The sequence below is a fragment of the Podarcis filfolensis genome (genome assembly GCF_964270895.1).
Source record: "Podarcis filfolensis genome assembly, chromosome: 2".
Taxonomy (NCBI): domain Eukaryota; kingdom Metazoa; phylum Chordata; class Lepidosauria; order Squamata; family Lacertidae; genus Podarcis; species Podarcis filfolensis.
The window spans coordinates 30,141,510-30,167,495 of NC_139605.1; the positions used below are offsets into that span (position 1 = coordinate 30,141,510).

General features: G+C 42.1%; 1 protein-coding gene across 3 annotated transcripts in view; it reads right to left on the reverse strand.

Moving 5' to 3' along the window:
- Positions 1-25,986, reverse strand: part of PDZRN3 (PDZ domain containing ring finger 3) — a 185,212-nt gene that overhangs the window by 27,341 nt on the left and 131,885 nt on the right. The window contains exon 1 of one of the 3 annotated variants that reach the window (XM_083600552.1): positions 22,742-23,017. The exons of the other annotated variants lie outside the window; for them this stretch is intronic. Coding sequence (XP_083456678.1) covers positions 22,742-22,810 — 69 coding nt within the window. The 5' untranslated portion in view covers positions 22,811-23,017. Of the gene's footprint in view, positions 1-22,741; positions 23,018-25,986 lie in introns of those variants that run through there. 3 annotated transcript variants of the gene reach the window in all.

A 25,986-nucleotide genomic window follows, 5' to 3' on the forward strand; every position in this document is an offset into this window, starting at 1 on the left:
TTTTGACACCAAATTACCACTGGAAACTACCCCCTTGCAGGGATTGTCTAGGGTAAAATATAACATTGTGCTATGGTGAATGTGCTGGGGAAAATGATTTCCCCTGGCTGTTCTGAGGGCTCTCCTGACACCCCAAGAGGCAATTTCAGGGGTTGGGAAAGGGTAGAAATCCCCATTGCACAAGTGGGATCCCTTGCACAGTGCTTGCACCAATGGGAACCTGCCCCAAGTTTATTTTTTTTAAAGCCATTGCTATATCCTCCAGTATCTGACCACTGCAATGCTTGACCACTGCTGACCTATGTCTGAATGCAAATAAATAAACCACCCTCGGCTGCTCCAAAAGCCTTATGCTTTCTCAAACGACCTTTCCCCCTTGCTGTCCCTTAAGGGCTTAATGTCTCTAAAAAGAAAGGAAAAAAAGAAATCCACCTTCTCCCTTCTGTCAAATCCCTTCCCAAACTCATCTTTGGCACAATGTCCTTTCCCCCTATGGAAACTAAGCCATCATGTGTGCAACTCAACTGAAACCAGATCCTCCTTCTGTCTTCCTTACTCCCTGTTGAACTTTGGCTTATAAGGCCCTTGGGTCAAGGACCTGCCTTTCTGCTGCAATTCTGTAGAATGCCACGCACAGTGACTGCATATTATAAATTAACAATCTGTCGCAGCCATCCTGGGATGCTAACCACGATCATAGTGCCAGGCGATTCACAAGCTCCCTGCATCTGGTTCAAAGCACAGTCTTCCTACTTTGGCTTACTTTATATCCAGCTTTGTTCTGGTCATTCAAGTGGAAGCTGTCACTGATGACCTCACGGGATCACATGGTCAGGTTGATAAACAAGACCCAAAGTTCTCTATATAAATAAACTTACAAGAACTATTGTCCACTCTTAACTACCATTGCCATTGGCTTATTCTTCAATTTGGGGTAAGGGGGATTTATTACATTGATGGTATGGTAAGCACAAGAGCAGTGATTGGGAAACCTGTGCCCCCCCCGATGTTGTTGGTCAACAAATTTCATTGTCCTTGGCCATTGGGGGCAGCGCTGTCTGGGGAAGGTGGGAGCTGGAGTCCCAACACTGTCTGGAGGGTCACAGGTTCCTCACGCCTGAACTTGAAGCGTCCACTCATAACAGAAAGGAATTTAAAACAAAACTTCCAATATCATAAAGCTATTGTGCAAATCTAGCGTGCACCTGCACCTGGAATACTGTATGCATCTTCTCACTACAGAGTTGGGAAAGGTTCAGAAAAGAGAAACCCAAATGAGCAAGGGGGTGTAGCAACTTCCCTATGAGGAAAGTTTACAACATTTGCACCTCTTTAGTTTTGAGAAAAGGTGAGTAAGAAGACACATGATAGAGGTGTATAGAACTATGCAAGGTTTGGGTAAGTGGACAGAGAATGGCCCCAACTTTTCAAATGTTTAAATGGGGCTTAAAACCCCATTAGTTTCAAGCTGCCTTTTCTTAATTAAGCCTATGATTAAAAAGACCTATTCCATTTCTATTTTGCTGTTTTATTTTTTAACTGGCCTCTTTTTAAGATACTTGTCGTGCTGCTGCTTTTAAACTGTCACTTTTAAAAGTTAGCATTTTTCTTAATGATACATAAGCTGCCTTGGATAGTCTACGCTCCCCAAAACAGCTTATGAACAGTTTTATAAGTAAATAAATGAGTTAAGCCAAAGGTTTCGTGGCAGATTTTTGTTCTAAACTTGTACGATATCTGACAAGAGTGCCCCGCAGTAAGTGGTTTTGTGGACCAGACCTTTAGGATCACTTCTGTTATTTTAAAAGAAAGAAAAAAGCTGGATCTTCTCAAGTCAATATGGCCATATAAAATCAAATAATGGCTTTGTATGAAGGAACACCTGGTTCCTTCAGTTTTACAGTCAACCCAAATTGATCATAAAGCTTCCATATATGGACTGGATGCCCACAGAGAAGTGAATTTGCATCAGGCTGAAGCAGGCTATGTATCTGAAGCTGTGCGGTACATCAAAAGCCTTGTTCTGTTCGCTACTCAAAGCATAGGTGGTGTGCTTGGGGAGGAAATACATTCTTCTGTTCTCTTTTATAAACAAGAGTTTATTTATAGAGAACGTGTAGCACAATAGATCTGAAAGGGACCGAGTGCAAGACAGCTACAAGAGAGCAGATTTATGCAGAAAAGTAACTTGAGATCAAAGCAGGCCTCACAAATTTTGCTTCTGGCATTAATTTTTAAGACATCTATGTTCACACCTCTGTTTCAAGATGCACACAACTCCACATAGGAAAAATTACCTGCTTCAGAATTTTGGTAAGGCCTGGCATTAGAAGTTAACTTCACTGTGAAATTGGCACATGGGGAAAATGGTAAGCCTGCTTTCAGGTTGAATGGGTGCCATCTCAAGACTGGAGTCTGCACACCTATACCTTGACAAAGGAACATCTAAAGTGCTCAAGCTGCTACTACTAGTGAATTTTTCTCCTACCTCAATGATATCACTCAAACCAGGCTTAACACAGTACTTTTAATTAAAATGCGTGGCAATTATCTATTTTGCAGACTAAAGATGTTTCACTGTCCAAATGCCTTATTTATTCTTGGACAGTTGGAAGCAACATGATGATCTATAGTACCTTTGTAACAGCTTTGGCATTATTGCAGTGCCGACATCAATTAAGGAAGAAGGGGGCTTGTAATATTCCTGTCTAATGTCGAGTGTATGCCAGATCTCACTCCAATAAATGTTGCAAGCATTATTAATCAGAGATTGATGAATCATCCTTTTTGCCACACTTCATTGGCCAGATCCTGAACGCCTATCAGTTACTTCAGTGGAGATGAATTAATTTATATCAGCTAGCATTGTAAACATTACGACTACGGCCGTTTCTAGCCAGCGGAATTACTAAAAATCACATTGCAAGGAGGAAGCCTTCTTGAAGGTGCATATCTGAAGTAAAATGGCTGCAAACCACTAAGAATCAACACACCTTATACAACAAATTTGAGAACAGATGTTCCTGACAAAAAGGGATAACATGGGTTTCAGGCTCCTTTTCCGCTCAGAAATTAACTAGTGCTTCTGATCAGTTTCAGGATTCACATTCACATATCCAACATAAAGGGACATGGGTGGCGCTGTGGTCTAAACTACAGAGCCTAGGGCTTGCCAATCAGAAGGTCGGCGGTTTGAATCCCGACGACAGGGTGAGCTCCCGTTGTTCGGTCCCAACTCCTGCCCACCTAGCAGTTTGAAAGCACGTCAAGTGCAAGTAGATACATAGGTACCGCTCCAGCGGGAAGGTAAACAGAGTTTCCGTGCACTGCTCTGATTCGCCAGAAGCAGTTTAGTCATGCTGGCCACATGACCCGGAAGCTGTCTGCGGATGAACGCCGGCTCCCTTGGCCTATAGAGCGAGATGAGCGCACAACCCCAGAGTCATCCACGACTGGACCTAATGGTCAGGAGTACCTTTACCTTTACCCAACATAAGTCTTTCTGTTTTCCCGCCTGCTGCAATTAAAATGCTCAAAATGACCTTAAGCACAATCCCTTCTCCACTTGGCCTGGGCCTCTACATCTATACAGGGCAAAGCATTTATTCTCTTGACTTTGCAGAGGACTGTTGCACCCCAACTACAAAAGTAAGGACTCCATCCCCTTGCTAGCCTTTTCAAACTTTTTTTTTAAAAAAAATGATGGCAAGGAGAAATAATAAGAAGTGAAAATTATATGTCCATTCTCTATTTGGCAGTTCTTGCTCCTGTGCTTGTCTGCACAGGTAAGGGGAAGCATCCAGCTGCCATTAGCCTTCAACTGTCTGCAGCAATAGAGCATTTGTGCATGAAGACAGTCATGCTCTTTGCACAAAGGCTAGTAGGGCAGGGATACTTGGCATCATCCCTCCTCCAGTGTTGATGAACACGGCAGCAACAATGCCCAAATAGGACTACAGTAAGTGAAAGTCATTAGTAGATGGTGGGACTCTGTAAGTGAGAAGAATTGCTGAACATCTTTCAATATGAGTAGAAATTCTCATTTTAAAAGGCTAGCTCTCTTATTCAACAACCCCAGAACCCAATAGAGGGAGACTGAAGTTCCTGATTGAAATATATGACGGCTCCTTTTACAAATCAGGAAGCACTTATTGCTTTACTATAACCCACTTTTTGGTACTTTTATGGCTAGGCATCCGTAGTTGTCTCGCTGTGAAAATGGAGTCTGGTGGCAGCAGAAGTTGAGAAGAGAGGAGTGGGGGAGGTAAAAATCAGAACAAGGAGTTGGGATTGGAAGTGGTTCTTGAACAAAGAACGGATTTTGTTGGTAGATGCCTTTTCAGTAAGAAAGGAGGATAAGAGAAGCATTAGAAGAGTTCTGCTCTTCTGTCCACATACTGGCCAGCCAGATACCTAGGAGAAGCCCACAAGCAGAATATGTGTGCAAGAGCCCTCTTCTGCTTGTGATCAGCAATTGGCATTTCACTGGAGTGTGTGTATAAAGTCATCAAACAGCTCTGTAATGCTAATTAGAATAGACTGGATTATTCCAAGCACATCTATTCAAAACACGAATTCCAATGATACCGAGGGAATTCATTTCCATGCCAGCATAATTAATATTTCAGCTTTAAGAACCAATACACCACAGTAGCCACAGTATTGGTTATAGATCTGGAAAGCCGTGTCCCAAATCTCTGCTCAGATGTGACACTCATGTGTGGCCTTTGTCCAGCAGTGACTCAGACAGAGACACAGAGATGTAGATGCTGAAGGCTGTGGCACATGAGATCCATGTATCTGGGCCTCCAGTTACTACAGCATTATTTAAATGCTCATTCTAAATGTGATTTAAAGTAATTTGACTGTTGTTTTTAACTAGGCTTTTATTTTTATTACTTTAGATTTTATGACCATGTTTTTTAAAAGTTGCATGCAGCCTTGAGTCCCAACTTGGGAGAAAGACAGGATATAAATATATTAAACAAACAAACAAACAAACAAACAAACAAACAAACAAACAACCCCCCCCCCAATCTCAGCACTATCAAGGGGCTGACCTACTTGCCTCCACAGAGCTGATACATCAACCCAGGCAATGTGCCTGATGCAAGCTGATGGACAGACAACAGATTTTTAGGCTCCAGGCCAGACAGTTGCCCCTTTAAGGTTCTCCACTAGGCAGCAAGGGGAGCACAAAAGGGGTCCAGGACCATAAAATGGCTCAGTTGTGCCTCATGTTCCTTGGAACAAATACAGTAGTCTGCTTTATGTGCTCTGTCCAGGGTTCTGAAAGGTCTACCACTAACCTCCCTTCTTTTCAGGAACCCCTCATTTTAGCTGTAATCCTGCTACTCTGCTTCCTGCCAGTACTGAACAATTTGCACCCTTCTCAGATGTCCATGGAATCTGCTTTACCAGGATAGACACAGTAATAATATCCCAGCCTAAGCTTGCTCACAAGGCTGCTGTAAAGTAAAAATACAGCTCTGATCTCCTTGGAAGAAGGGCAGAATACATACAATAAATAAGCACTTAATGATTTGTCAGTTCTAAATTAAAGGTGAACAACAAAGAGTCTTGTGGCACCTTAAGGACTAACAGATTTATTGTGTCATGTTTTGTGCTGTTGTGGCTTTCAAAAGGCCTCTGCCACAATAAATTTATTCTCTACAGTGCCACAAGGCTGCTGTTTTTGTCGCAACTGACTACCACAGCTGCCTCTCTGAAACGCTTCTTTTCTAGCAGACATGATCCATTGCACATCACCAGACAGTGTTCAGACTTCCCAGCCTGGTGCAACCCCCTTCGCCTCAGATGACCATAAGGCAGACCTATAGGCTGCCCCCACTACACCCTCCAGAGAAAAGGAAAAGATTAAATACAGAGAGGCATTGAGCTGTCCTGCAAGGAGGAGACAGGCACATAGTGGTATGGGGTTGAGAGTGCAAAATAGGCTAATAGAGGTGGGACGCAGATAAGCATGGAGGAAATAGTGAATACAGATGAGATGACGCTGAAGAGAAATCTGTGGTGGTCCAGAGACCAGATGCTTTGAAGTGTAGAGGAAAAAGGGGAGCTCTAGAATGAGAGGGAAAGAGAGAGTTAACAGGAGCTAAAAAGAAAAGGCTGGGCTAAAAATGTGTCAAAAATGCATCCCTGCAGCTGACAAAGCAGTACAGCCTTCTTAAATTAACATGAATGTAAAAGAGGCTTTCAGAGTGCTCTAAGCTGTGCATCCCTAATCTAGTGTGTGCATTCAACCTGAGAGGAAAGTATTTCTGTTTTACCCCACACATTGCGTAAGCACTTGGTGCTGACTGCAGCTGCAAAAATGTAAGACAAGGCACGCTCAATTTTGGCCTGGTCAAATTAAATACCATTAACTCGCCCTCTTGAGCACATTACAATTTGTACAGCTGTAAAATTAAGCCCAATTTAATGTTTTCTGTTAGTAAGAGAAATGCTGATTGTGTCCAAAGTTTTATTATTTACAATAAACGAAATGTGCAAATTCCAATGCCCGAGGTTTAGTACTGATCTTTTCTTTACAAGACTAAGCAATTAGGGTGACAAAGCAATCAGAGTTAAAGCATATCAAAACAACCCATGTTATATCAAGTGTAACATTGCTAAAGATAGCTGTTCGCTGTTAAGCAGAAAAAGCAGTTAAGTAACACAGCCTCTAAAGTGATTGTAAACTTTAGAAAGCATCGTCTGGCCATGCTGAAAGGTGAATCATCGCAGTAACTGGTCAGGGCTAACTTTTGTGGAATATATGGGATTCACAGTATAAACATTAGGTTATGTCTCATACTTACAGTGGTGCCTCGCAAGACGAAAATAATCCCTTCCGCGAGTCTCTTCGTCTAGCGGTTTTTTCGTCTTGCGAAGCAACCCTATTAGCGGCTTAGCACTATTAGCGGTTTAGCGGCTATTAAAGGCTTAGCGGCTAAAAGGCTATTAGTGGCTTAGTGGCTTAGAAAAAGGGGGGGGAAGCGAAAAAAATCGCAAGACTCGCAAGACGTTTTCGTCTTGCGAAGCAAGCCCATAGGGAAATTCGTCTTGCGAAGCGCATCGAAAAACGGAAAACCCTTTCGTCTAATGGGTTTTTCGTCTTGCGAGGTATTCGTCTTGCGGGGCACCACTGTATCCCACTTTTGGTGCTCATACGGCAGGAGTGAAGAGACTCAGGCCAGGGGGCCAAATACTTCACTGTTTGGCCGCTGGGACCTTTCCCTGACCACACCTTTCCCAGTGGTCACACCCTCTCCCTGAATTTGCATAGCTGGAACATGTACTTGAACTGTGTTAATGCCTTTTGCTTGCCTAAAAGGAGGGTGGAGAAGATGGCTGTGCTGTGTGTAGCAACCTCAGACTTTGGCATGGCTGGAATATAACCTGCTGCAAGAGTCACATCTATTGCCCTGCCCACTTTTGCACAAAGTCTTGGCTATCACTAGTACATTGCTGCAAGAAGACTGCCTGTGAGGGAAGGCCACCCTTGTGCTAAAAATGTTTCCCCACCCCTGCTGCAGGATTACACCATGTGCAAGATGTGAGTGCACAAGTGGCCAACCTACAGGGGAAGGGGCCATGTTTGAACTTGTGCTCTATGGAAAACACTTCTTACTCTTTCCCCATATAACCTTCTGAAGAGCTGGCTAATACGCTCTGTAGAAAGACAGGAAAAGAACACAACTGGCAGTAGTGCTCCACAGATAATTTTATTTATTTAGTTGCTTCCTTAGCAGCTCATCTGCAAAACATTTAATCTTCCTGTTTTCATTTCCTTTCTTGTAGTGGATGGCAAGGTTCACGCCTTCCCCCTCACACGGGCTTCCTTTGTTTATGATGAAACTAATGAACTGCCTGTCAGTATTATCATGAGCTGTATTAATTTTGTTCCGCGTAAGTCAATGGGAGCCATTGACAGATATGTGGAAAAGTGAAAGGGCTTCTGTTGTTGCTTGTGGTTCTGAGGTGGTGTGGAGGGTGTGGAGATGAAGCTGCTGTCTGTTCAGTGCATTAGCAAACCCAGTATCAGGAGAGGGCAGGTGAACGTTTTGCTCCCATTTTAAACAGGCTTCTTGATTGCAGCTCCTTTATTTTGACTCTTCTAACTCAGTGGGAGATACTGACTACTGTGGGATAAAGTAAAACAGTGTTGCCTCGACTTCTCTTTGTCTCACTGTGGTTAGTGTTTGTGTGTGTGTAAGAGAGAAAGAGAGGAGAGGGAGGAAGAGAGAGAGAGAGAGAGAGAGAGAGAGAGAGAGAGAGAGAGAGAGAGAGAGACTCAGTTTGTTCCTCAGAAGGATGCAGTGTTACTGAAAAGGCTGTATTGACAATAATGGATGGGAGCCGGGGGGCTGGCTTTTATGTCTCACAACTGTCAAGAGGTCTTGTCATCATTTTACCTTGGATTAGCAACAGAGCATGTTCTCCAGTATTATGAGTTCGTTAAAATAACCCCTGACTCATAAGAGTCATGCTGGGAGGAAGGAACTGATGACAGATTGTTATTGTTTCTCTGAATGGCTGTTCAAACATTATGATCACCTAGATCATTCTAATGTCCGAAGACTGAAATTTCTGAAGCTTTGACTACTCTCGCTCTTAATTCATAGACTGAAATCCACAAAACCCCCTGGAGCTGGGGTAAATAGTACTACAGACAGAACTCGTGTGTTTTTCCTATAGCCTCAGTACCCTGAAAGCACCCAGTCCTGCCTGACCAGGTTGGGCCTGGTTAGTACTTGGATGGGAGAACTAGTGTGTGTGGAGCAAGAGGGCTGGTTTTTGGCAGGCCTTGCAAACCTACAATTCCAGCCATTTGCCTGCTAAAGCTCAAAGTGCCCAGAGTGTGGACACCATTGCACAACTACTTTTGCACTCATGGTAGCCATGATTTGCTTGAGGCCTGAACTGTAAATTCATCTAGCTACTTTCCACTCACCCCTTAGTGAGATTTAAATGGGAACTTGGTGTTATGAAAAGTTCTTACCCATGAGGAGAGCATGCTTGATGTTTGGTATGCTGATTGCATATTAGATCTTTCACATGGGGCTATCTGGGGTGACTGGAAAAGTCACCAGGATATGGAAGAAGATCAGCCATGTGAATCCAACATAACACTACTGCTTTCCTGGGAGTTGTTTAGATTTATATTAGTGTCAGAATGGTTGACACCTCATCCCATATCCTACTAGCGAGACAACTTTGAACATTGTTAATGAAGAATGAGGTATTCCAGCAAGATGTCTATCTTGCCCCGGGAATCCAATTATAACGATCTCATAGTGTGTGAAGAAGATCAATGGCAAAGCACATCCAGCCCAATAATTCTTTGGAAGAGGAATATTTTAATAAGAAACCAGTCACTTATATGATTTATAGAGTAACTTCTGTCAACTGGCACCCTGTATATGGGGTGATCTACTACGTGATTTAAAGAAGCTATTTTTGACGTTCTTGGGCTCACTCATTATGATGGGCAGTGTTTGTGTGCAAGAAGGCATATTCTACTCATGCGCATGTGTGCACATGCACAGTGTATCTCTACCCTCTGCACAGAGAAATGTTCTGCTTCTCCAGCTCTGGGATTCCTAACAGTGGGGACGAATGTCAATGCCCCCTGTCGGTCCCCACTACAAAATTCTCTCCAAGTGCAATACTTTACTTTTGTCAGTGCGGAACCACAGAGAGCTAAACCTGGGGACACAACCTGCTTTCTTGTATGAGTGACAACTGACCCATAATTTTTTTTAAATAAAATTTATATACCGCTTGAGTGTAGAAAAAAGCTCAAAGCAGTTTACAAAGAAAATAAAACTGAAAATGTACCTCTAATATGTATGCTGTAACTAAGTGGTAGATCACATGTTTTGAATGCTTAGAACAGGGGTCAGCAAACTTTTTCAGCAGGGGGCCGGTCCACTGTCCCTCAGACCTTGTGGGGGGCCAGACTATATTTTGGAGGGGGGAAAAGAATGAATTCCTATGCCCCACAAATAACCCAGAGATGCATTTTAAATAAAAGCACACATTCTACTCATGTAAAAACACCAGACAAGCTCCACAAGTAACCCAGAGGTACATTTTAAAGGACACATTCTACTCATGTAAAAACACGCTGATTCCCGGACTGTCCGTGGGCCGGATTTAGAAAGTGACTGGGCTGGATCTGGCCTCCGGGCCTTAGTTTCCCACCCATGGCTTAGAAGCTTCCAGGTTCAGACGCCACTTTTAATGATATTGTAGCTGGTGATGGAAAAGGCAAAGGCTGAAATTCTGGAGAGTCACTGCCAGTCAGGTTAGGTAATACATACCTAGAAGGGTAAATAGTCTGACCTGCTATAAAGAGACCATGGAACAACAAATCTGAACACTCAATTTGCAAGGAACACTCAATTTGCTGGTATGCTCACATATTAATTCCATTGCGAAACCAGGCTTACAGTGCAGCTACTTAACAGTTTCATTTATATGTATTCATTTCTTACATTTATATACCACTTTATCTTTCAAGGAGCTCAGGGTCATATACATAGTTCTCTTCCCCCCCACTTCATCCTCACAACAACCCTATGAGTTAGGTTAGGCTAAGAGATGGTGACAGGCCCAAGGTCACCCTGTGAGCTTCACGGCCGAGTGTGGATTCGAACCCTGCTCATAGTCCAACACTCTAACAATCACACCACACTGGCTCTACATGCTATCTATGACTCCTCTTTTATATCACATAGCAGCCTTCACCTTTATTTGTGGCCCATCTGATTTTTTTTAAAAGGGGTATGATACTGATGTCAGAATATGTTACTTTAAAGAATTCTCAACTTCTTTAAAGAATTTCACAAACAACATGCAGGTGTTGCATAGTCGATGTTGTATCAGCATGATTAAAATATACATAGCAAAATACGTAGCAATGTACAAGGTGCTATAAATAACAGTAATTTCTGAGTTTGAGCAATGAAGAATTTCAACATGCTGTGGTCATGTGTTTAAACCATGAGCTCAATTTGAAAAGGGTATTGCAGAGAATGAATTTTGGTGGATCTGGCTCTGAAATGAGTTGGTCAGCTTATCATGCAAACAGAGTAGCAAAGGATGTAAAAGGACAGTGTGATCCATCTGTACACAATGGACATGGACACTGGAGAGAAATAGAATGATACAACAGAGCATTAAGGCAACACATGATGTATGTTCCTAATCAAGAATAGATGGCACCATAACGTGAAAAGTGGGAGGCCCAGGCACAAATCCAAATGGAAAATCTTCCAAGCAAGAGAATGCTAAGGACATCTGAAACAGTCACATCAATCATGTGGATTTGGTGAAAGGGTGGGGGCTCTTTTGTTTTTTAAGGGCAAAAGGAAATAAAGGTTCACAACAAGAGAATGGTCAGCAGGTTAAGTCTATGTAAGGCAGTGGGAGGAGCTGAGTTTGTAAGCTCCCCTGAGCCTGGTTCCTAGGGCTGGTGAGGAGTCCGCTTGCTTCCAAGTGGTGACTACTCCACATTCCACTTATGATGTCCAAAGGGTTCTGCCAAACGGATCCTTCCTAACAATGTGGAGAGTTTCCAGTCCAATACTGGAAAGTCAAAAGGCAGAAGGTGTTGGCACAGAAAACTCCACATACAATATGAAACACCCACTAAGTAAGCAGAACCAAAAGTTATAACTGAGATGCTGAAAACCCACCACAGGAGGCCTTTTGCATGCGAGCTAAAAAGCATATTTGGGTTCTTAAAGGTGTCTGGACCTCAGAAACAGAGAGGTTAACACAACAAACTGAGCAAATTCCACAACTCAGGGTGGCTCAATGAATACAAGGAAGCTGCTTGCTTTAGATTGTCACCTTCCAGTTTGGGGAAGAGAAACACCCCTCACATGCTAGATTTCCAGATTGCCCTAACACCTGAAGAGAAATCTATGTGTGGATCAGGTTTTGTGATAAAAGCATGCAGCACAAAGTAGACATGTGTTTTCTACTGGATGCTGCTGTATTTTTAATGTAAGGAGAACAAATATTTGAACTCTTATGGGGGAGGAGTTCCTATTTTGGACATGGCAACAGGGAGTGAAAATGGAAGCCACCCCTGCACTTGTGAATCTGCTTTTCAGGACATGTCTTGAGATGCCACCTTCTCAGACTTGATTAGAAAGAAAGAGATACTCAAAGAAAGACCACTTACAGTAATCTTCATGTTTTGAAATAAAATCACATACTGTACTGAACTGCCTGTCAGACAAGGCAGGCTTTCTACTGACTTCATGAACAGCAAACTTTTTTTTTTTTTGCATCATCTATTATGTCTGCACTGTCCATTATGCCACTGACAAATGCATCTAAGAAAACATTTGTGCTTAATAAAGAATAAGAAGTTTTCCTTTACAGAAAAGCATGCCAATCCTTGGGATTTGTACTACAAAATTTGCCATGCTGACAGACTACAGATGTCTGTGTCTCATTTAGAGCACACTTTATGGTCTGATACACTTATTTAGCCAGCTTTTAAGAAGTCTGCATTTTAGGGAGGGGGAGCAGTACAATTTTATGGCAAATGCAACAGCAAAAAAAACCTATTTTCTAAATCTCTTCTTCTCCGTCAGAGTCTAGAGAAAAGAGGTTCAAAGTACAGGTTAATTCTTTTTACAGCTTCATCTAATCCTTCTTTTATTTCACTAGAAAAGACAATTTCTTTTTTTTTATAGATGCAGAACTGTATTATTTAGCAACAGACTGTTTTGAAGTGTGTGCACTTCCCTTTTCTCTCGTAAGCTATTGATGGTATAAAGAAAAAGACTAAAAAGAAAATTCTTGTTTGAATAAAACAAAATCCACTTGTCCTCTCTGAAATATTTAGCTCTCCAAGGAAAAAATTCTGAGTGGGAAACCTCAGCCCTAAAGAAAACGACACTGAGACAGGTTAATTAGAATGAACCTTGCATGACTGATTTATTTTGCTGTGTCTCTGGCATATAGAAAGTAACAGTTCTCATATATATACACACACACACACACACACACACACACACACACACACACCGTATATATATAGTGGGGCTGGCCTAAACTGAAAAGATTTTAATCTATTTGCTTGGAACCAAAAGTTACTGATACTGAGTTAAAACCTGATTTCCATGTAGCCTTTTCATTAGAAGCACCCAAGGGAACAGTCAAGCAGAGCCCAGGGGACAATAATGGAAATTGTGAGGTGACACACTGAGAGCCTTGTTTCAGGGTAGCCATGATGAATGAGAAGAATCCAATAGGCTTAAGAGATCTAGACTGGGTGATGGGATAGGAATGGTAATTGTGACTCCTAGTATGCCCTCTTTATCAGGATAACTGCAGCAGTTGGAGAATTCTGCCTCTGACAAAGCAGGCAGCAGGTCTCAACCTTTGGGAGGTGTGTTGCTTGCATGGCTGCTGATGAAGACATTCATTCATAGGTGTCACAGTAGTGGAATTTTTAGATGGAACATCAAAAGCATGGGAACACTGACAGAAGCTACTGCAACAGTGCTGGTAAGACAGAACATCTAAAGAAGTCTACCATCTATGATAAAACACTAAGAGTGAAGACCCATAAAATGACAGCAGATTCTCCCTGGTCCCACAAGCAAACTGTCAGATGTTCATTATCAGAAAGCCAAGTGCTGTTTCAAGGCTTCAGGGAAGAGTCACTTTCGCTGGTTGCCCCCCTCCAGTTTCAGAACGTCAAGGCAGCACTCCACAGCCAGGTTCCTGATGAGGCTGCAAAGCTTATGATGTCTGAGAGGAGCTTTGTTAAATACAGTATATCTAGCTACAACAGGAGATCATAGGCCTTGGGGAGGAATCATGTCTCAGGAGAAGAGCACAGACTTCACAAACAGAAGGTCTTAGATTCAATCCACAACATCTCCCACTAAGAGGGTCATGTGCAGGCGATGGGAAAGACAAACATTTCTGCTTGAGATTTTGGAGAGCTGCTGCCAAATACATGGACAAATAGTCTGACCTGCTAGGAGTCATGCTCCTGTGTTTCTTGGAGGCTGATACAAGAGAGGACAAGACTGGTGGATTGAACCATTGTTTGACCTGCTTGTGCTATTACTGCATCCATCAGAAAACCAGGCTGATGGTGCACCTAAACACATGCCATGACTCTACTTTTTATATTGTGCCTTTTGGACTGGACCTGGAGAGGGGGGAGCAGAATTTAAGCAGTAGCCCAAGGATCTATTCAAGAGGCTTGTTCTCACGCTTCAGACTTATTAAGAACAACCACCACACACATTAACAGCTGGCACGTATCATCGCCGCCAGCTGTTTCATCATCATCATTATCTATATAGTGCCATCCACACTTTGCAGAGTAGAAGAGGACAGGTCCCTGCTCCAAGGGCTTTACAATCTAAAGTTTGGCATGGAAGAAACAGAATAAAACTGGATGGAAGTTGAGGCTGGGCTAAATGGGAGAACAATATGCAATTATGCAGCTAATTGGAGCAACAGGTTACATCAGGGTAAGGAAGGAAATAGTTTCCATCCACTTTCTATTCAGCATAGTGCATGTTCCTTGTACTCATACTTTCTCATCTCCTGTGTGGTGTAGTAGTTAAGAGCGGTAGTCTCGTAATCTGGGGAACCGGGTTCGCGTCTCCGCTCCTCCACAGGCAGCTGCTGGGTGACCTTGGGCTAGTCACACTTCTTTGAAGTCTCTCAGCCCCACTCACCTCACAGAGTGTTTGTTGTGGGGGAGGAAGGGAAAGGAGAATGTTAGCAGCTTTGAGACTCCTTAAAGGGAGTGAAAGGCGGGATATCAAATCCAAACTCCTCCTCCTCCTCTTCTTCTTCTTCTTCTTCTTCTTCTTCTCCTCCTCCTCCTCCTCCTCCTCCTCCTCCTCCTCCTCCTTCTGTTTAGAACCTGGCTTTTGAATTACTGGGTTGGTGAACAGGTGGATATGCGCACAATTTTGTTAAAAGCTGGGCTAAGCCAAAGTATGCTGAACTGATACTCTGGAGTTAAATGGGGCATGTCTGGGGCAGAGGGTGTGGAATCAACTGTACCATTATACAGTGTGTTACAGACTAGGTTCATTGACTTTTTCAATGGCCAAGAACCAAGTTTCCCTCACAGTTATGCATTATCAGATAATTCAGCCCCCCAAATTCAGCTGGCCTCTTTGCTAAAACCTTATGTCCTAATTGTTTTTCTGTATTAGGTAAAATAGGTTTTGTTTTTTTAAAAAGTTATTTGCGGAGCAATATGTTCTTGGGGACGCGGGTGGCGCTGTGGGTAAAACCTCAGCGCCTAGGACTTGCCGATCGTCAGGTCGGCGGTTCGAATCCCCGCGGTGGGGTGCGCTCCCGTCTTTCGGTCCCAGCTCCTGCCCACCTAGGAGTTCGAAAGCACCCCCGGGTGCAAGCAGATAAATAGGGACCGCTTACTAGCGGGAAGGTAAACGGTGTTTTCGTGTGCTGCGCTGGCTCGCCAGATGCAGCTTGTCACGCTGGCCACGTGACCCGGAAGTGTCTTTGGACAGCGCTGGCCCCCGGCCTCTTAAGCGAGATGGGCGCGCAACCCCAGAGTCGGACACGACTGGCCCGTACGGGCAGGGGTACCTTTACCTTTACCTTTATGTTCTGGTGGCTGCTCATACCCATATTTGCCTTTTAGCAATGAGTCTTCCCACCTGCCCCGGCAATTAGATTCAGACCACATAACCAAGTCAGAAAAATGTGAATGGATGCTTTATTAACACTTATTGCACCACTATTCAGTTGTCTCAATTCCAATATACACAATTTTAGTGCTCTTTTGGTGCCCCTGAAAATGAGTCATGACCTTCCCTTTCATTATTAATGAACATAACACAGCCCATTTATTAAACCTGCACTTTTCCCTCTGCTCCATATGCCTGTTTTCCCTTCCAGTATTTGACATGTGACAGTAAAGCTCAGAGCAAATGTCCCTAGTGCTTCCTCCCCTGCGAATTCTTGCCACCTGCTTCATAGCGTTGAACAGATGTATATATGTAAACCATTACAAACCTGTTCACCCAATCATTTATCATTTTAAGGAGAGAAAAATACTCCAAAGGCACCCCCTACTCCAAATTTTACATGTTTGGGTGAATTACTATATTAATATTTTGAAGGCTGTAATGCAAAAAGGCACTTGAAGCTATTTTAGTGCATCACTCATAACAAGTAGGGTTTTTTAAAAAAAGAAACAAAACTTTCAAACCATGACTTGTTTTTTTTAAAACCAAAAAACCCTTCTACCATGAAGAAACTGTATTTTCTATAGAGAATCCAATGGAGGTGTTGCATTATTCATCATCAAATGAAGAGGAAAATTTCAATTGCCAGTTTCTAGTAAATGGTCTAATTAAGAAAGGGGGATTCTGAGCCATGGACAGGCGCCACAATCATTAAAGGCCATTTTCCAGCAGATTACAGGTCTCCAGTCTATCAACGAGAATGCTGAACTAATTAAGCAGCAGAAAACCCAGCCCAGGACAAAAGTCTTCGGATTACGCAAATGTATGTATGCAATGAAGGGTCTACGCTATGTCACTTTAAAATCAGAACCTCCTTCCCTTCAGGCTTCCCAGCTGAAGTATTCCTATAAGGTAAGGGAGAACCATCTTTTTTTACTCTGTCAAGGGCTGCATTCCCTTGGAAAGTATTACTGTATGCTGGTGGAATCAGTGATGGTGGAGTCAGAGACAAAAGAAGAAGAAGAGTTTGGATTTGATATCCCGCTTTATCACTACCCGAAGGAGTCTCAAAGTGGCTAACATTCTCCTTTCCCTTCCTCCCCCACAACAAACACTCTGTGAGGTGAGTGGGGCTGAGAGACTTCAAAGAAGTGTGACTAGCCCAAGGTCACCCAGCAGCTGCATGTGGAGGAGCGGAGACGTGAACCCGGTTCCCCAGATTACAAGTCTACTGCTCTTAACCACTACACAACACTGGCTCACAGTGTTCCGGATTAACTGGTCCAGAATATAGACCTCCCTTCCTCAATTTTCTCCATGGCCATTTCAAGTAAGAATCCCCAATCCTATGCAGCTCTACTCAGAAGTAAGCACCACTAGGTTTGATGGGGTTACTCTCAAATGGATGCTGTTTTACGGCCTAAAAAATAAAATAAAATGAATGCATGGCTAGTGCATTAGTGCAAGGGACATGGGTGGCACTGTGGTCTAAACCACTGAGCCTCTAGGGCTTGCTGATCAGAAGGTAGGCTGTTCGAATCCCCGCCACGGGGTGAGCTCCCGCTGCTCGGTTCCAGCTCCTGCCAACCTAGAAGTTCGAAAGCGCACCAAAAAGTGCAAGTAGATAAATAGGTACCACTCTGACGGGAAGGTAAACGGTGTTTCCGTGCGCTGCTCTGGTTTTCGTGTTCCATTGCGTCAGAAGTGGCTTAGTCATGGTGGCCACATGACCTGGAAAAACTGTCTGCAGACAAACGCCGGCTCCCTCGGCCTGTAAACCAACCCCAGAGTTGTCTGCAGGTGTTGCTGGACTATTAACTTCCATTTTCCCTGACCGTGAACCATGCTGAGTGGGGTTCATGGAAGTTGGAGTCCAAACAACAGTTGGAGGGCCACAGGTTGTCCATCACTTATTTAGTGTCAATGAAGCAAATATGTCAAACTTTTGAAAAGTGTGCTCTATTCAAATTATTCAACATTTATGCCCAATCTACATACATTTATGCCTATGTCTTCAGGCCACTGGCATCCATTGGTCTCCTCAGTTTGTTCAACTGGCAGCTCCTTCCACCCAAGCTTGATTATCAAATTTGCACAGGTGTAGAGGTTATTTGCTCCCAGTACTCAAGTTTAAGCGTGGACCAAAGAGGAGCAGAAAAGCTCTTTCTGGCAAAAACTGGTATCAAATGTTACCATTTTAACATAAGCTTAACATAGGGACTGGGGTGAGAAGAGTAAATTCCTTTCCCTGTTGATCTGCATAAACCAGTCTTCCTCAACCTTGGCCCTCCAGATGTTTTGAGACTACAATTCCCAGCATCCCTGACCACTGGTCCTGCTAGCTAGGGATCATGGGAGTTGTAGGCCAAAAACATCTGGAGGGCCGAGGTTGAGGAAGCCTGGACTATAAACCTTTGGCAACCAGAGCATGTGTTATTTGTGAGCATGCCAATTCATTCAAGTAACATTTCCCCCATTTCTTCTACTGGAATTTTGTCACTGTAAGTCAAAAGCACATAGGAACAGCTCATGATTCATCCAATTACAATATGGAGGTGGATAGATAAACATACAGAGAGATAGTATTGCTCTAAAAATGCAGAATTTATCTTTCCTTTCCTTCTGCTATATTCTCAGTGCAGAGAGTGCATCTCTAATAATTGTATGATTGGCTCCTTCAGTCCTGGTTTTTAAGAAAGTTTCAAAAACTTGCCTAGTTTCCCTTGACTTTTCAATGTAAGTTTTTGTCGTATATGCTGCTGTCGAGTCCTTGTCCTTGAATTTTATTCTATTGAGCATATTTAAAACTGCTTTGAATATGTTTTATGTTTGTTTTTAATGGCATTGACAGGAGCTGTATTGAGAAGGCTACAGTCTTGAAAATGGCTTGAATGACAGAATGAATGACAGTCCTGACGTAGCACCATGTATGATTTTTACAATCCAAAAACTGAGAATAAGAAATGCGAGTTATTATATGGAGACAGAAGGAACTTAATTCATGATCATGGAACTTAAGCACATCTTGTTTAGCTACCTGAAAAACCCTATTCAGCCAGGAAGGTCTCAGCCATGTAGCTCACAGCTGCCCTTCTCTCCTTGGAGGAATGACAATGATATTAACAAACAAACAAACAAACAAACAAACAAACAAACAAACAAACAGAATGACATTTAAAGATGAATGCTGAGCAGGACTTTGTAGAATCTGGAATAACTTTTGGTGCTGTTAAGCACTAATTTGCAAACCTAATCAAAACCTTAAAATATAACCCTTTTTGTAAGTTTGAGACTCATCCTCAGCAGTGAGTATTAAGTCTCTGGCTTGCCAACCATGATGGAAAGCTGCTAAACATTTGCAAAATTCTGTAAAGAGTCTGTCTGGGGAAGAACCTAAGAGAAATCTGCTGGATTAGGCCAAAGGACCTTCTGAGTGCTTACATGCTAGCTTGTTCACTGAGATAATCTGGAAGGGTGCTGTTAGTTGTCCCCTGTGCTACAGAGGCCTGACTGGGCTCACCTGTAAGTCAGCCACGTGGTGTCAATTGTCCAACACTTTCCCAGCAGAGATTTGGCAGGCATGATCACTTTTGACTTCCAGGTGTCTCTTTTTTGTGCTGTAATCCTATGTGATCATGGTATACCTCTGAATACAGTGGTACTTCGGGTTACAAATACCTCAGGTTACAAACACTTTGGGTTACAGACTCCATTAAGTAGTACCTCAGGTTAAGGACTTTACCTCAGAATGAGAACAGAAATCGTGCAGCGGCAGCAGGAGGCCCCATTAGCTAAAGTGGTTCCTCAGGTTAAGAACGGTTTCAGGTTAAGAACGGACCTCCGGAACGAATTAAGTTCATAACCAGAGGTACCACTGTATTGAATATTGAAACTATGTGGATGGGGTCAAGCACTTGATGCCTGACAGACACTTGGCCTTGGGTCTCATATGCACTTGCATCCAGTAGCTACATAGGACTGCATCAAGTAGAATCAGCTCTCATCCTGCTGCAGGTGTGTGTGAAAGCACGTCTCATTTATTCACATTGTGAGAATTTAATAATGTGCCATGCAAGCCCTTTACATATTTTCAGGTTCTTTACTACAAATACAATAAGAAGAAAATACAGTATGACATATGATAGTTGGAAATACAATTATCTGATTATTGTCATCTCTCAGTTTTACACAACTTGTCATCCCCCCCCCCCATCATTATATCCCACAACTTACTGAATCAGCTCTTCGCTGTGGCACATTAAGGTGCTTCTGTAATTGAGCAACATTACTCTATGCTGCTTCAAGCATATGTTGAATCAACATCTATGATCTTCATATTCTGCACTGTCTGGAATATGGCCCAGTAATAATACCTCCTGAACATCTGGTAACCAATACCCAGTGGTTGTATCTATTATCTATGTATCTATTATACGTAGGATTCCCATTTAATATTTGCTCACCCCCAGCACATGCAAAAATAAGTGAAGTTGGCACAACAGCCCTTCCAACATGCACCAGTCTCTAAACCACTGGTAATATTCAGCTTAACAACAACAAAGCCCAAGCCTGCTGTGTTGGTAGAGCAGAAGCAAACCATAAAGATCAACCGTGCATGTGAGAAAGTGCAGTGCCAGTGTGATCCCAAGCACTGCCAAAGCAATGGCCATTAATGTTGCTGTATCAGCATTCTTCCTTTTCCAGCACAGCTGTTTCATGCATGGATTGGCTGGGTCGTGGGGTGAGCCCTCTGTTACCATGCCGAAGACTGAGAAACAGCCTTGGAATCAGGAGCAGTAGAGCAGCCCTCTACTGCTGATCTCTAATAGCAAAGGGAGGCTGGGCAAATGTGGTAGTGCAGTACATCATTTCAGCTCTCACTGCTCAAAACTGCTGTGTGTGCCGGTAAAGCTGATCAATAGGACCGAGCTGACCATTGGCTAAATCCTACTATTCCAACTTAGCTGGCTTGGAGTTCAAGCTGTAAACTGGCTGAAGTTCAAGTACTTCCATTTAACTAGGTCATGGATCAGGCTGCTCGTGACCTAAAATAAGGGGTAAAATTCAATGAACGGGATAATGTGTGTGTCAAGATATGGATGCACACACCTTATGCAAAATATAACTGCCTATTTCTTAGATATGATTTTTCACTTTGAAATTAATGATTTGCATAGCATCTCCTAATCAAAATATAAGCAGGATTTCTTTCTCTGAAATAGTGATTGCTGTGTTGACATTTAGTACATTGAAACTGCAAGTAATTGAGATTTAATGTACATTATCCCCCCCCCCCTTTACAACTCTTCTAATAATCCAATTGGCCCTCAGTAAACCCATGTCTAATTATTTCCAGCACTGTGGTTCATTACTGCTATCAAATTTTTTATGAAGACCCTCTCCCCACCAATACTTTAGAAACATTTTGCAAAGTTCCTATCTGCAATGCGAATTAACTATAATCACAAATCCTTCCTTAAGTGGTGATAGGACTAAAGCTCAAGATCTTTATATAATAAAAAACAAGTGTTATGGGTTAACTCTTATCTAATCCTTAGGATAAAATTTGCAAGAACAATGTTGATATAAGTTTGTGGTGATGATGCCCAAGAAGTCTTGCTCCCTTGCTTTCTAAAACATTTGCTCTCCTAATACATAGGAAAACTGTTTATCAAGGGAGCTGATATAAAACAGTCATGACAGTCTGCATGCCTTTCTGTTTGTAGTTACAAAGTTTTCTACTTAGCCATTGTGTTCTCTGGGAGGTGTCAGAGACATATATATGGGAAATGGTGCTTAAAATTTAACTGTGTTCCTGCTAGTACAGAACACAGGGCCCATTTTACTTACTGTGTTGTGAGTGACATGAGTAGTTCCACAACAAAGACTACCTCACCTTTCTCTGTGATTTGCAACACCCTCTGCTGGCAAATGTAAAAACAAAACACTTTTTGCATTTAGCAATAATTGTTGCTAGGTGCTCTGTTTTTCATTTCCTTAAAGTACTTTGTAAAGACGGAATCACCTCACATGCAATTTGTATGTTCACAGATAGTTATATTTTAAAATTGTTTAGATCTCCCTTTTAGAGTCAAATAACATATAGAGCATAAAGATGGCTACTTTTTCACATTTATTTATTTATTGGTAAAGAGAAGGTAAAACAAGTTTTGTCTTGTCAAATTCTGCATTTCCTTTTGATGCTACGTCTAACTTTACTGGAGCTACTATTATAGTATTTCTTTACAAACCTGTACTTTGGGATGAGATGATCTTTCAGAATCAACTAAAGAGGCAAATGGCTGGAGCCCAAACAAATATTTAAAAAATGGCATGGACTATATAGATCAGAATGATTTTTCAAGTGTTTGTTTATTCTCACTGTGCTTTGTAGCCAGAGAAGTTGGGAAAGAAAAAATATTGTATATAGATAAAGAAAGAATTCTAGACGGGATCTCCCCTGGGTAGCAAAAGGAATTTTTACAGCTGACAGAAACACAGAATCTACAGGAATTAAACTTGAGTCAAAGTATTGGTAGAGGTAGTGGCTCACTGTCTGTGGTGAATAAGTTAGTGCATTTGTCCTCCAGAAAGAAGCACCATAGAACTATTGGTAAACAGAGACCAACCCCTCCGCCACATCAATCATCACTTGTGTCTTTCCAAACTTGTTCAAAGAGAGCATGACCAAGATCTGACCCTGGCTGAGATGTTTTCCTTAACTCATGCTGGGGACAGGGTCTCAGGGTCTACTGTCTTGTAGCTATAGATGCCTGTTTATTACATATATGGTGCATTTCAACGAATATTTAAACCTCTGCACTTGTGTCATAAGGCACATCACCATAAAAAATAAATAAATCCCAAAGCCCATGTCAAATAAGGTAATAGCTTACTTGCTACAATGGAATAACATTCCTTGCCTATTCCTTCTTCTTGCTCCGACAATAAAAATAACAGCAATTGTCATGCGGCTAAAGTAACATATATACGTCCTTAGAATTCAAAGCAAATGGCTTTACCTGGCAAACTTCATACAGCAATTTGTACTGTTCCTCTTGCTTCTGCAGAGAGCACAAGCTGCATCCCATGTTTAAGAAAACTGTCTTTCTTATTCACCGCAAGAGCCCGGGAAGTTGTTGTTAGCAAGCATGCATGTAGATATCCCTTTGGCACACTAAGAGAGTCAGATGAAACTGAAACGATTTACGTTGGTGATGCTCTGATCACTGGCAAGCAACTCTGCCTTCTTCCTTAATGCTCTCCCTCCTCCACTCACAGTACACAACACTCCCTCTACTGCTTTAGTCCAATGCACACACTATATACTGCTGCTCATGCATATTAATCAGCTCTCATTGACTATTCATAACAGACAGTGATACAGAAGCTATAATTGCTGTCTATGACAGCTGAAATTTCTCTAATTAACAAGCAAGCACTCCAGTAGCAGGGCATAATAAAAGACACTAACAATTCTGTAAACCATTTTGTAGCAATTACAAATAAACATGACTGCATTTTACTGTGGTCCCTAAGGATAATTCTTAGCATATTTAAGCAGTTTACAAATACATTTTAAATGTAAGTCATAACCAAAACGAATCTGCTGCTGATACAGAACTATTACAAGCAACATTAAACAGTTCAGCAAAGTTAAATAAAACACTCCTTAAAATATTTAAGAGAACGTGGTCACAACTAAATGGAAGTCTGTAGAGAACAAGCATGCATTTAGCAAAAAAGAAGAAAGGAAGAAAAATGAAGAATGGAACAGCTCAAGGAGCTGATGCAACTAGGAATGGGACAAATTCTGCAACTTATTTTCATTAAAGTACAATATTGCCAGCAAACCTCACGATAATATAATTCTTTATAAATTCCACCTGACATCAGAATGGTTGCACATTATCACAGCACCCATTAATAGTATTTATGTGATGATTCTGTGCTTATGCATATGCTAAACAGGAGCTATATAATCAGCTGAGCACACTTCAAGGTCCTCTAAAGACCATATAGCATGTGCACTCCATGGTAATGTGACTGCTATAGTTGCTTTATGATGTGTATTTAAAAAGCCCTCTGTATATTTACTTCCTTCAGCTGGTAAATTCTAAGTGAAATTATTCCCCATTCACCAAATGAAATCATTACCTAGTGATGATTTGCAAGTTTTGGCTTCATCCATTGTAACACGCATATGAAAGGTCAGGTGTCTCTCTGTGTTCAGAAATCGCACAAACACTGTTTCTAGTTGGGAATACATTATAGGAGGCAACAGGGTCCCCCCCCCCCTTTATAAAATATAAATCACTCTGGTGCAAGAAATTCACTTTAAAAAAAACCACCACCACCTGGCTTCTTGCAGTTAGGAAAGTGATGGGAAATACACAATAAAGTGTGGGATAACCACTGATGGGTGGGAAGACATATAACCTCCCTACAAGCAAATCAGAATGAATGCCCAAGAAAGAGGCTATCTGGAGGAGTCCCCTGTGAAGGAGGTTAGGCTTGGAGGCAGTGACTAGCTTTGTAGCTGATTGGAGATCAGAACTGAGTTCTATCCAACTCTATTACAACATTCTTAGCCACTGTGCCTCAATGGGTAATAGTGGACTGAGCCTTAGGAGGCACTTGTTCACAGTAGTATCCACTGATTGTTGGCTAAACTCACCCATTGACAGTATGTGTGCAGTCTGAGAGTCAAAAAAAGTGTCCTGTGAACAGATGAAGCCTGTTATTCTTTTCTGGAAGTAATTCTTTTCTTATCCCACAACTGGACACAGTGGGATGGATGTACAGTAACTGTATTGCCTCAAACCAAGGAACATTATTTTGATCATCAAAGTGTGATGCTAGCCTCTCAAGTGAAGCACAAACATTGCCAAAGAAAGCATAAATCAGCCATCAACCCACACCACTGTGTATGTTCACTCAGCAGAGACAGGTTCCTCATCAGATGTTTGTGGAGTGGACAAGAAAGATCAAGAACAGTGTAAGGACTCTGCTGAAGAACAAAAGGAAATATGGTGGCAGGTTCTTTCTGTAACATGTCTACCCTTAATGACAACTTCTGTTGCCTTTGCCCTTCTTACCAAAACAGTCTGCATTGGTTTTTTGAAAGCTTTGGGAGGATTTGCAATGCCTTGTCTTGGTCAGCCCATATGTTAACATGAAAAAGTATTTCTCTAAGGGTTTGAACATGGGAGAACCTTACACAGGGTGAAGTGAAAAGAAAATCTGAACAGACCAGAGGATATCTGGGGCAAATGATTCAGGAGACAACTTTGGGAAGACTGAATGTTCCCTGAAGTTGCTTGGAGTTTCACATTCCCAGGCTGCAATCTTATGCTTGCTTACTTGGAAGTTAACCACATTGTACTCAGTGGGAGATAGGTTTGAGTTTCATGTCTCAAATTTCCCTGCATCTGGAGGTTCTGTCTCCCAAGCTTCTCCCAGCACATCCCATTGTCCTTTATGGAGAGTGAATGGAATCTGACTGTCCACTGGCCACATTCTGCATTTGCGACCTCATAGCATGGTACGTATAATGTGTACAGTGTGTTCTTTGGTTCACCAGGAACTGGAACATCTGCTAAGCTAATATAAGAATCAGGAAGATCGGGATAACAGCTCTTCAGCTGCAAGTGAAATAAATCAGTAGTTTATTTCATCAGTAAGAGTTAAATGAAACAAAATAACAGGACAGGTCCCTGATGCAATTCAGAAGCAGTCCCTGTTAATACGCAGCTACACAAGAATATCACCACATATCTTTAAAATATTCTGTAATCTCAAATGGAAGAATAAATCAAGAGGGTTGGCTTCCCATGTTCTTGTTGACAAATATTCAATAACCCCTGTGGTATCCATGTGGTGTGATCAGCCCACTTGGCTGGGAAGTGGAGTCAGTGTGACAATCAAGCAAAGAGCCTTTTCTAAATTGAGGATGCTTTTCTTTTTGTGTGTAAGTCCAATTCTGAATTTTGACACATTTTAATGTCTCAAATTGACCTGGGTTGAGTTGTGTGTTCTTATCAGCAACTGTTTAAGCAAACTGTCTTTGTATAGGCTGGGTGCAATGAAATAATATTTTGCTTAACGTACCAATAGCCTAATTAACTTTCTTTCATTTTCAACGTTTTTCTCATACGGAAGGAGGGCAAGAGGAAAGAGAGAGAGAGAGCAGCTGTTCCTTTGTAATAAATTTATGTAAGCTGAGTTTATGATGATGATGGTGATGACCATTGTAGGAAAGAGGGTG